Source organism: Carassius carassius, chromosome 9, assembly GCF_963082965.1.
Source record: "Carassius carassius chromosome 9, fCarCar2.1, whole genome shotgun sequence".
Lineage (NCBI taxonomy): Eukaryota > Metazoa > Chordata > Actinopteri > Cypriniformes > Cyprinidae > Carassius > Carassius carassius.
Genome location: NC_081763.1, coordinates 35,276,085 through 35,288,470, shown reverse-complemented (window position 1 = coordinate 35,288,470; position 12,386 = coordinate 35,276,085). Strand labels below are relative to the sequence as shown.

The 12,386-nt window shown below is 41.4% G+C and overlaps 1 protein-coding gene across 1 annotated transcript in view; it reads left to right on the top strand.

The window, feature by feature from the left end:
- The window catches only part of LOC132149695 (uncharacterized), a 29,641-nt gene extending 19,090 nt beyond the window's left edge, over nucleotides 1–10,551 (top strand). Inside the window, exons 8-9 of the mRNA XM_059559096.1 lie at nucleotides 10,142–10,210; nucleotides 10,364–10,551. Coding sequence (XP_059415079.1) covers nucleotides 10,142–10,210; nucleotides 10,364–10,474 — 180 coding nt within the window. The 3' untranslated portion in view covers nucleotides 10,475–10,551. The remainder of the gene's footprint in view (nucleotides 1–10,141; nucleotides 10,211–10,363) is intronic.
- Nucleotides 10,552–12,386: the final 1,835 nt, after the last annotated feature.

Genomic DNA, 12,386 nt, shown 5'->3' with positions numbered 1-12,386 from the left:
TCACATCTGTGAATGTTTGAGAGTTACTCTGGTCGCGTCACAGTATGATCTTTCATCATAACATCACGTCTGTGAATATTGGAGAGTTGCTCTGGTAGCGTTACAGTACGATCTGTCATCATAACATCGAGTCTGTGAATATTGGAGAGTTTGGTCATCATAACATCACGTCTGTGAATGTTTGAGAGTTACTCTGTTCACGTTACAGTAGGATCTGTCATCACAACATCGCGTCTGTGAATATTTGAGAGTTACTATGGTCGCGTTACAGTAGGATCGGTCATCATAACATCGCGTCTGTGAATATTGGAGAGTTACTCTGGTCGCGTTACACTAAGATCTGTCATCATAACATCACGTCTGTGAATGTTTGAGAGTTACTCTGGTCCCGTTACAGTAGGATCTGTCATCATAACATCACGTCTGTGTATATTGGAGAGTTACTCTGGTCGCGTTACAGTAGGATCTGTCATCATAACATCGTGTCTGTGAATGTTTGAGAGTTACTCTGGTCATGTTACAGTAGGATTGGTCATCATAACATCAAGTCTGTGAATATTTGAGAGTTACCCTGGTCGCGTTACAGTAGGATCTGTCATCAAAACATCACATCTGTGAATATTTGAGAGTTACTCTGATCGCTTTACAGTAGGATCGGTCATCATAACATCACGTCTGTGACTATTTGAGAGTTACTCTGGTCGCCTTACAGTAGGATCGGTCATCATAACATCGCGTCTGTGAATGTTTGAGAGTTACTCTGGTCGCGTTACAGTAGGATCTGTCATCATAACATCACGTCTGTGAATATTGGAGAGTTACTCTGGTCGCGTTAGAGGTGGATCAGTCATCATAACATCACGTCTGTGAATGTTTGAGAGTTTCCCTGGTCGCGTTACAGTAGGATCGGTCATCATAACATCGCGTCTGTGAATGTTTGAGAGTTACTCTGGTCGCGTTACAGTAGGATCTGTCATCATAACATTGCGTCTGTGAATGTTTGAGAGTTACTCTGGTCGCGTTACAGTAAGATCTGTCATCATAACATCGGGTCTGTGAATGTTTGAGAGTTACTCTGGTCGCGTTACAGTAAGATCTGTCATCATAACATCTCATCTGTGAATGTTTGAGAGTTACTCTGGTAGCGTTACAGTAGGATCTGTCATCATAACATCGCGTCTGTGAATATTGGAGAGTTACTCTGTTCGCGTTACAGTAGGATCTGTCATCATAACATTGCATCTGTGAATATTGGAGAGTTACTCTAGTCGCGTTAGAGTAGGATCGGTCATCATAACATCGCGTCTGTGAATATTGGAGAGTTACTCTGGTCGCGTTACAGTAAGATCTGTCATCATAACATTGCGTCTGTGAATGTTTGAGAGTTACTCTGGTCGCGTTACAGTATGATCTGTCATCATAACATCACATCTGTGTATATTGGAGAGTTCCTGTGGTCGCGTTACAGTACAATCTGTCATCATAACATCGTGTCTGTGAATATTGGAGAGTTACTTTGGTAGCTATACAGTAGGATCGGTCATCATAACATCACGTCTGTGAATATTGGAGAGTTACTCTGGTCGCGTTACAGTAGGATCTGTCATCATAACATCGTGTCTGTAAATGTTTGAGAGTTACTCTGGTCGCGTTACAGTAGGATCTGTCATCATAACATTGCGTCTGTAAATATTGGAGAGTTACTATTGTCATGTTACAGTTGGATCTGTCATCATAATATTACGTCTATGAATGTTTGAGAGTTACTCTGGTCGTGTTACAGTAGGATCTGTCATCATAACATCGTGTCTGTGAATGTTTGAGAGTTACTCTGGTCGCTTTACAGTAGGATCTGTCATCATAACATCGTGTCTGTGAATGTTTGAGAGTTACTCTGGTCGCGTTACAATAGGATCTGTCATCATAACATCGTGTCTGTCAATGTTTGAGAGTTACTCTGGTCATGTTACAGTAGGATTGGTCATCATAACATCACGTCTGTGAATGTTTGAGAGTCACACTGGTTGCGTAACAGTAGGATCTGTCATCATAACATCACATCTGTGAATGTTTGAGAGTTACTCTGGTCGCGTCACAGTATGATCTTTCATCATAACATCACGTCTGTGAATATTGGAGAGTTGCTCTGGTAGCGTTACAGTACGATCTGTCATCATAACATCGAGTCTGTGAATATTGGAGAGTTTGGTCATCATAACATCACGTCTGTGAATGTTTGAGAGTTTCCCTGATCGCATTACAGTAGGATCGGTCATCATAACATCGCGTCTGTGAATGTTTGAGAGTTACTCTGGTCGCGTTACAGTAGGATCTGTCATCATAACATCACGTCTGTGAATGTTTGAGAGTTACTCTGGTCGCGTTACAGTAGGATCTGTCATCATAACATCGCGTCTGTGAATGTTTGAGAGTTACTCTGGTCCCGTTACAGTAGGATCTGTCATCATAACATCACGTCTGTGTATATTGGAGAGTTACTCTGGTCGCGTTACAGTAAGATCTGTCATCATAACATCGAGTCTGTGAATATTGGAGAGTTACTCTGGTCGCGTTAAAGTAAGATCTGTCATCATAACATTGCGTCTGTGAATGTTTGAGAGTTACTCTGGTCGCGTTACAGTAAGATCTGTCATCATAACATCGGGTCTGTGAATTTTTGAGAGTTACTCTGGTCGCGTTACAGTAAGATCTGTCATCATAACATCACGTCTGTGTATATTGGAGAGTTACTCTGGTCGCGTTACAGTAAGATCTGTCATCATAACATCGCATCTGTGAATATTGGAGAGTTACTCTGGTCGCGTTAAAGTAAGATCTATCATCATAACATTGCGTCTGTGAATGTTTGAGAGTTTCCCTGGTCGCGTTACAGTAGGATCGGTCATCATAACATCGCATCTGTGAATGTTTGAGAGTTACTCTGGTCGCGTTACAGTAGGATCTGTCATCATAACATCGTGTCTGTGAATGTTTGAGAGTTACTCTGGTCGCTTTACAGTAGGATCTGTAATCATAACATCGTGTCTGTGAATGTTTGAGAGTTACTCTGGTCGCTTTACAGTAGGATCTGTCATCATAACATCGTGTCTGTGAATGTTTGAGAGTTACTCTGGTCATGTTACAGTAGGATCGGTCATCATAACATCACGTCTGTGAATGTTTGAGAATCACTCTGGTCGCGTTACAGTAGGATCTGTCATCATAACATCACATCTGTGAATGTTTGAGAGTTACTCTGGTCGTGTCACAGTATGATCTGTCATCATAACATCACGTCTGTGAATATTGGAGAGTTGCTCTGGTAGCGTTACAGTACGATCTGTCATCATAACATCGAGTCTGTGAATATTGGAGAGTTACTCTGGTCGCGTTACAGTAGGATCTGTCATCATAACATCACGTCTGTGAATGTTTGAGAGTTACTCTGGTCACATAACAGTAGGATTGGTCATCATAACATCACGTCTGTGAATATTTGAGAGTTACCCTGGTCGCGTTACAGTAGGATCTGTCATCATAACATCACGTCTGTGAATATTTGAGAGTTACTCTGGTCGCTTTACAGTAGGATCGGTCATCATAACATCACGTCTGTGAATATTTGAGAGTTACTCTGGTCGCGTTACAGTAGGATCGGTCATCATAACATCGCGTCTGTGAATGTTTGAGAGTTACTCTGGTCGCGTTACAGTAGGATCTGTCATCATAACATCACGTCTGTGAATGTTTGAGAGTTACTCTGGTCGCGTTACAGTAGGATCTGTCATCATAACATCACGTCTGTGAATGTTTGAGAGTTTCCCTGGTTGCGTTACAGTAGGATCTGTCATCATAACATCACGTCTGTGAATGTTTGAGAGTTACTCTGGTCGCTTTACAGTAGGATCTGTTATCATAACATCGTGTCTGTGAAAGTTTGAGTGTTACTCTGGTCATGTTACAGTAGGATCGGTCATCATAACATCACGTCTGTGAATGTTTGAGAGTCACTCTGGTCGCGTTACAGTAGGATCTGTCATCATAACATCACATCTGTGAATGTTTGAGAGTAACTCTGGTCGCGTCACAGTATGATCTGTCATCATAACATCACGTCTGTGAATATTGGAGAGTTGCTCTGGTAGCGTTACAGTACGATCTGTCATCATAACATCGAGTCTGTGAATATTGGAGAGTTACTCTGGTCGCGTTACAGTAGGATCTGTCATCATAACATCATGTCTGTGAATGTTTGAGAGCTACTCTGGTCACATTACAGTAGGATTGGTCATCATAACATCACGTCTGTGAATATTTGAGAGTTACCGTGGTCGTGTTACAGTAGGATCTGTCATCATAACATCGCGTCTGTGAATATTGGAGAGTTACTCTGGTCGCTTTACAGTAGGATCGGTCATCATAACATCACGTCTGTGAATATTTGAGAGTTACTCTGGTCGCGTTACAGTAGGATCGGTCATCATAACATCGCGTCTGTGAATGTTTGAGAGTTACTCTGGTCGCGTTACAGTAGGATCTGTCATCATAACATCACGTCTGTGAATGTTTGAGAGTTACTCTGGTCGCGTTACAGTAGGATCTGTCATCATAACTTGGCGTACTTGTACTTGGCGCCGGTACAGGATGGCTGCCTCCGTGACGTGCTCTGCATATGTTTTTGTCTTTTTGTTAGTTTGTCCTGTCTTTAGTTATATTCCTGCAATCAGTTTCACCAGGGATGAACTGCTGAACATTCGGCAGAACGCACCACAAGATGTTTTTCCGGAATTCAATTATTCAGACGTTTTACTGAATATTGTTATCGGAGGAGCAGCGGCGCTGATCAAAGGCTTCAGGACGCTCAGACGGGGAAAGTGAGCTCGCGCACTCGTCAGACTCAGGAAGCGCGGATTTCGAACGCCGTTGCCTAGCATCCATCTGGCAAATCTACATTCTCTACCCAACAAAACGGACGAACTCCTTCTGCTTTCTCGGACAAATAAGGATTTCACACACTCTGCTGCTCTGTGTTTCACGGAAACCCGGCTGAATGATGCCATACCGGACAGCGCTCCATCTGCCGGGCTTTCAGCTGCTTAGAGCGGATCGCGACGCAGAATCAACGGGGAAATCGCGCGGCGGCGGGACATGCTTTTACATCAATGAACGGTGGTGTACAGATGTAACTGTGTTAAAGAAGATGTGCTGTCCTGATCTAGAAATGCAGTCTGTCAACTGCAAGCCGTTCTATTCGCCGTGGGAGTTTCACTCGCTCTTTCTGGTTAGTGTTTACATTCCTCCGCAAGCGCATGTGAGCTCAGCTTTACAAAAACTCGCTGATCAGATCACAGACACAGAACAACAACACCCGGACTCTGTTTTAATCATTCTCTGGGACTTTAATAAAGCCAATCTCTCCCGTGAACTGCCAAAATACAGACAGCATGTTACCTGTCCCACCAGAGACAGTAATATACTGGATCACTGTTACACCTCAATAAAGGATGCATATCACACTGTTCCACGAGCAGCTTTGGGACGTTCTGATCACCTTCTGGTTCATCTTATACCGACCTACAGGCAGACACTAAAATCAGTTAAACCTGTATTATGGACTGTAAAAAGATGGACTATTGAAGCAGAGCAGGATTTACAATCTTGTTTTGACCTCACTGACTGGAGTGTTTTTGAAGCTGCTGCCACCGATCTGGATGAACTCACAGAGACCGTAACATCATATATCAGTTTCTGTGAGGATATGTGTATTCCTACCAAGACTCAACTAAATTACAACAATGACAAACCGTGGTTCACTGCAAAACTCAGACAGCTCCGTCAGGCCAAAGAAGATGCTTACAAGAAGGGGGACAATGTCTTGTATAAACAGGCTAAATACACACTGGAAAAGGAGATCAGAGTGGCAAAGAGGAATTATTCTGAAAAAATAAGGACTCAGTTCACTTCGAACGACTCAGCATCAGTGTGGAAAAGTCTAAAGAAGATCACCAATTACAAGACACCACCCCCCAGCACTGTGGAAAATCAACGACTGGAAGACGATCTGAATGAGTTTTACTGCAGGATTGAAAGAACACCCATCACCTGCCCTGAACACCTCTCCACACAACCGTTCACACCATTAACAGCTCCTGCAACCCATCCTGAACACCTCTCCAATCAAGCACTCTCACCATTCACACCTCCTGCATCCCCCCTCTCCCCCACACCTGCAATACAGATCAGCGAGGATGCGGTGCGCCAGGTCTTCCGGAAGCAGAAAAGGAAAAAAGCACCAGGCCCAGATTGTGTTACACCAGCCTGTCTGAAATCCTGTGCTGACCAGCTGGCCCCCATCTTCACAAAGATCTTCAACAGATCGCTGGAGCTGTGCGAAGTTCCTTCATGCTTCAAACGCTCCACCATCATCCCCATCCCAAAGAAACCCAAAATTACAGGACTAAATGACTACAGGCCTGTGGCTTTAACATACGTAGTCATGAAGTCATTTGAAAAACTGGTGCTGGCCCACCTGAAGTACATCACTGGACCCTTGCTGGATCCTCTTCAGTTTGCCTACAGAGCAAACAGGTCTGTGGACGATGCAGTAAACATTGGACTGCAATATGTTCTGCAACACCTAGACAGACCGGGGACTTATCTGAGGATCCTGTTTGTGGACTTCAGCTCGGCTTTTAACACGATCATCCCAAACCTCCTCATGCCCAAACTAACTCAGCTCTCCGTGCCCACCTCCGTCTGTCAGTGGATCAACAGCTTCCTGACAGACAGGCAGCAGCTAGTGAGGCTGGGAAAATACACATCCAGCACCCGTACAATCAGCACCGGAGTTCCCCAGGGCTGCGTTCTCTCCCCACTGCTCTTCTCCCTGTACACTAATGATTGCACATCTAAGGACCCCTCTGTCAAGCTCCTGAAGTTTGCAGATGACACCACACTCATCGGCCTCATTCAGGACGGTGACGAGTCTGCTTACAGACAGGAGGGTAAAGAGCTGACTGTCTGGTGCACTCTCAACAACCTGGAGCTTAACACGCTCAAAACAGTGCAGATGATTGTGGACTTCAGGAGAAACCCCCCTGCACTCCCCCCACTCACCATCATGAACAGCACTGTGACTGTAGTGGAGTCATTCAGGTTCCTAGGAACCACTATCTCTCAGGACCTGAAGTGGGACATTCACATTGACTCCATTGTGAAAAAGGCCCAGCAGAGGTTGTACTTCCTTCGCCAGCTGAGGAAGTTTAACCTGCCACAGGATCTGCTGAAACAGTTCTACTCCACCATCATCGAATCCATCCTCTGCACTTCAGTAACTGTCTGGTTCAGCTCAGCTTCTAAATCTGACCTCAGAAGACTACAGAGGGTAGTCCGGACTGCTGAGCGAATCATCGGTTCAACTTTCCCCTCTATTCAAGAACTGTACTTATCCAGAGTGAGCAAAAGGGCTGTTAAAATCACTCTGGACCCCTCACATCCAGCACACTCCCTCTTTGAACTGTTGCCATCTGGTCGACGCTACAGAGAACTGAGCACCAGAACGACCAGACACAGGAATAGTTTCTTCCCTCAGGCAATCCATCTAATGAACAGCTGATACACACTGAACACACTGAACACACTACACTTTATATTTATATACACATACACTTAATTTATCTAACACACATACTTAGTATACACTTAAATTTTGCACATAATATACATGTACATACATAACTGCATTTTTGTAATATACTTGCCTACAATTGTCAATTTCTATACTGTTATTCCTTATCTACTTATTTGTATTTTTTGTATTTTTATATTCTTTTATTATGTGTTTTATGTTCTGTCGCTGTCATTCTGTTGTACTGCGGAGCTTCTGTCACGAAAACAAATTCCTCGTATGTGTAAACATACCTGGCAATAAAGCTCATTCTGATTCTGATAACATCGCGTCTGTGAATGTAAGAGAGTTACTCTGGTCGCGTTACAGTAGGATCTGTCATCATAACATCACATCTGTGAATGTTTGAGAGTTACTCTGGTCGCGTTACAGTAGGATCTGTCATCATAACATCACGTCTGTGAATGTTTGAGAGTTACTCTGGTCGCGTTACAGTAGGATCTGTCATCATAACATCACATCTGTGAATGTTTGAGAGTTACTCTGGTCGCGTTACAGTAGGATCTGTCATCATAACATCACGTCTGTGAATGTTTGAGAGTTACTCTGGTCGCGTTTCAGTAGGATCTGTCATCATAACATCACGTCTGTGAATGTTTGAGAGTCACTCTGGTCGTGTAACAGTAGGATCAGTCATCATAACATCACGTCTGTGAATATTTGAGAGTCACTCTGGTCACGTTACAGTAGGATCTGTCATCATAACATCACGTCTGTGAATGTTTGAGAGTCACTCTGATCGCGTTACAGTAGGATCAGTCATCATAACATCATGTCTGTGAATGTTTGAGAGTCACTCGGATCGCGTTACAGTAGGATCTGTCATCATAACATCATGTCTGTGAATGTTTGAGAGTTACTCTGATCGCGTTACAGTAGGATCTGTCATCATAACATCATGTCTGTGAATGTTTGAGAGTTACTCTAATCGCGTTACAGTAGGATCTGTCATCACAACATCGCGTCTGTGAATATTTGAGAGTTACTCTGGTCGCGTTACAGTAGGATCGATCATCATAACATCACGTCTGTGAATATTGGAGAGTTACTATGGTCGCGTTACAGTAGGATCTGTCATCATAACATCACTTCTGTGAATATTGGAGAGTTACTCTGGTCGCGTTACAGTAGGATCTGTCATCATAAAACCGCGTCTGTGAATATTGGAGAGTTACTCTTGTCACGTTACAGTAGGATCTGTCATCATAACATCACGTCTGTGAATATTGGAGAGTTACCCTGGTCGCGTTACAGTAGGATCTGTCATCATAAAACCGCGTCTGTGAATATTGGAGAGTTACTCTTGTCACGTTACAGTAGGATCTGTCATCATAACATCACGTCTGTGAATGTTTGAGAGTTTCCCTGGTCGCGTTACAGTAGGATCTGTCATCATAATATTGCATCTGTGAATATTTGAGAGTTACTCTGGTCGCGTTACAGTAGGATCTGTCATCATAACATCACGTCTGTGAATATTGGAGAGTTACTCTGGTCGCGTTACAGTAGGATCGGTCATCATAACATCACGTCTGTGAATGTTTTAGAGTTACTCTGGTCGCGTTACAGTAGGATCGGTCATCATAACATCGCGTTTGTGAATATTGGAGAGTTACTCTGGTCGCATTACAGTATGATCGGTCATCATAACATCACGTCTGTGAATGTTTGAGAGTTTCCCTGGTCGCGTTACAGTAGGATCTGTCATCATAACATCGCGTTTGTGAATATTGGAGAGTTACTCTGGTCACGTTACAGTAGGATCTGTCATCATAACATCGTGTCTGTGAATGTTTGAGAGTTACTCTGGTCGCGTTACAGTAGGATCTGTCATCATAACATCACGTCTGTGAATGTTTGAGAGTTACTCTGGTCGCGTTACAGTAGGATCAGTCATCATAACATCGCGTCTGTGAATATTTGAGAGTTACTCTGGTCGCGTTACAGTAGGATCTGTCATCATAACATCGCATCTGTGAATGTTTGAGAGTTAGTCTGGTCGTGTTACAGTAGGATCTGTCATCATAACATCACGTCTGTGAATGTTTGAGAGTTACTCTGGTCGCGTTACAGTAGGATCTGTCATCATAACATCACGTCTGTGAATGTTTGAGAGTTACTCTGATCGCGTTACAGTAGGATCTGTCATCATAACATCACGTCTGTATAATAGATGTTCACTAATAGATGAACATGACTCTGTTTCTCAATTGGTAGAGCATTGCCTTCTCAAGGTTGGGGGTTCGATTCCCCCGGAACAAATGATAGGTAAAAATTAATAGCCTGAATGTTCTAAAAGCGTCTGCTAAATGCATAAATTTAAATTTTACTTTTTTTAATTTTAATTATTAAATTTAACCATTTGCAGCAGCTGTGTGTAATGAGTCTGCTTCACACAGCAGTGATAGATGGGCCTTTAACAGCTTGATTTACTGTATTTTCACTGATGTTTAGGAGCAGACAGATGATGTGACTTATACTGAAGTTACTGTGGTCAGTAAAAACAGAGCCAAAAAGAACAAGGTGAGCAAACACTTCTTGTCCTCTCATGAATGTGCACCTTCTCTCAGTGTGACCTGTATCTCTCTTATTCTGATATAAATGTGTGGTGAACTGAGCTCAAACCTCATGCTGTAATAACTGTGGGTTGAAACAGTCTCTGTGATGTTGATTCAGGTTTGCTGTGATGATAAAGTGACTTACGCTTCCATCGGAGGAGCAAAAGCTGAAGACTGCAGTAAACTTTACGCTTCTGTGAACAAGAACCATCACAAATCAGGAAAATAATCATAAGATAATCCCACCAGCAGAGCAATATGAGCCTTAAATAGCTGACTCTTAATGGTTTTATTCAGTGCCATTATAAATATGACAGTAATGATCATTTGGTCTTTGAACCATTTGAACAGCTGCTTTCAGCAATACTTGTAATCTTATATTGTATGCGTCAGTAATAATGTCCACTTAAAGTTTACTTTTGTACACTTGTCCTGGTTTCACAGAGAGCTTAAGTCAGGACTACACTGTTAAAAATTTGTGCAAGTATAATTAAATTAAATTTGTTAAAAAAATGCTACGGAGGAAAAAAAAACCTGTAAATAACAGTACGTTTCTGTACTACATACAGTGGAAAACTGTAAAAGATCTAACCAGATGATTCATGTCATTGTACAGTAAATTATCATAAAACAATGTATAATTTACAGTCAATAACTGTAAACAGGTATCCCATGATACTCAAAGTTGAAAGTATTTTGTTTAAATAATCATGTTTCTTAATAGTTTTTGTAATCATTAATCTACATTAATTGTTTTATGTTATATCTGCTGTTGTTTAATTTATGTTTATTGCATTATTTAAGAGTCGTGTGTGTGTTAACATTGTGTTTTTAACATGGTCATGAGGATTGTACTGATTGGAAGGACAGGAAATGGAAAGAGTTTGACAGGAAACACTATTCTGGGAAGAGATAAGTTTCAAAGCCAGATGTGCAGATTCAGATTCAGATTCAGTGACGACTGCATGTGAAAAGAGAATTGATGAAGTTGACGGTCAATCAGTAGCTGTGGTTGACACTCCAGGACTCTTAGACACATCATTGTCAAATGAACACGTAGCAGACGAAATAGTGTTTCACTCTCGTCTCCTGTACCTCATGTGTTTGTCATTGTGTTGAGATCGGGGATATTCACACAGGCTGAGATGAGCACTAAAGATCTGATAAAGAAGATAATTTGTTACAGCTTAATGTATTAATTGTTCTCAAACTAAATTTTTATTTTTGGTTGAAACTTTTCATATCAATCAAAATATTTATTCTGCCCTAGATTAAAAATTACATTGAAACAAAGTTAAAATATTGTTTTTTATGGAGACCAAATCATTATTTTTACTTTGGAAAAATGTACTTTTTACCATAACATCCAAGTATAATTTTTACTTTGGACTAAACTAAATAAATTGCTGTAATTTGTAACAAGCGATATTATTACATTAACTTAAGTTAAATTTCTGATTCAGTACAAACTATATTTTTCATAACACCTAAATCAATTTATTTTCTTTAGTCACAAGATCAAACTTTACTTAAATGTAAGTCCATATATATATTTGTTGACTTACTATAAATAAAGACAGGAATATTCTCTTGGAAAGACCTCAATGTTTACTTACATTTAACATTGGCCCCTTCCATTAATCATGGAATATATTTGATTTCCAGATCTAACGCAATAAAACACATCCTGTATCCACATGTCTGTGATTACTCCAGTACTTAGAGATTGACACTCAGACTGAACACTCCCTCCATGAATATTTTCTGTAGAGCCTCAAAGGTGTGTTTGAGTTCACTTGGGTAGCTCACAATTAGAATGTAGACGAGGCCAAACAACATGGCACATGCATGTGGGACTGATGGGAAGTCATTAAGGACCTGCACCCCTTCAGTAATAATTCCAAGGTGATGTGGTGCAGGAGAGGATCCTCATCTTCCTTGAAGACAAACTGTCATTGTGCATCTCTGAAGCTCTGCTTCAGCTTCATCCTTCTGAACAACCTAATAAAAAACAAAGACAAGACATCACAAAGTTATTTTGATGTAATCAGTGAATGATGTGTCTATATGCAAAATATGAACTAAAATAAATAAATTATCCCAATCAAAAAAGAAAAAGAAAAATTAAGGTCTAGTAATAA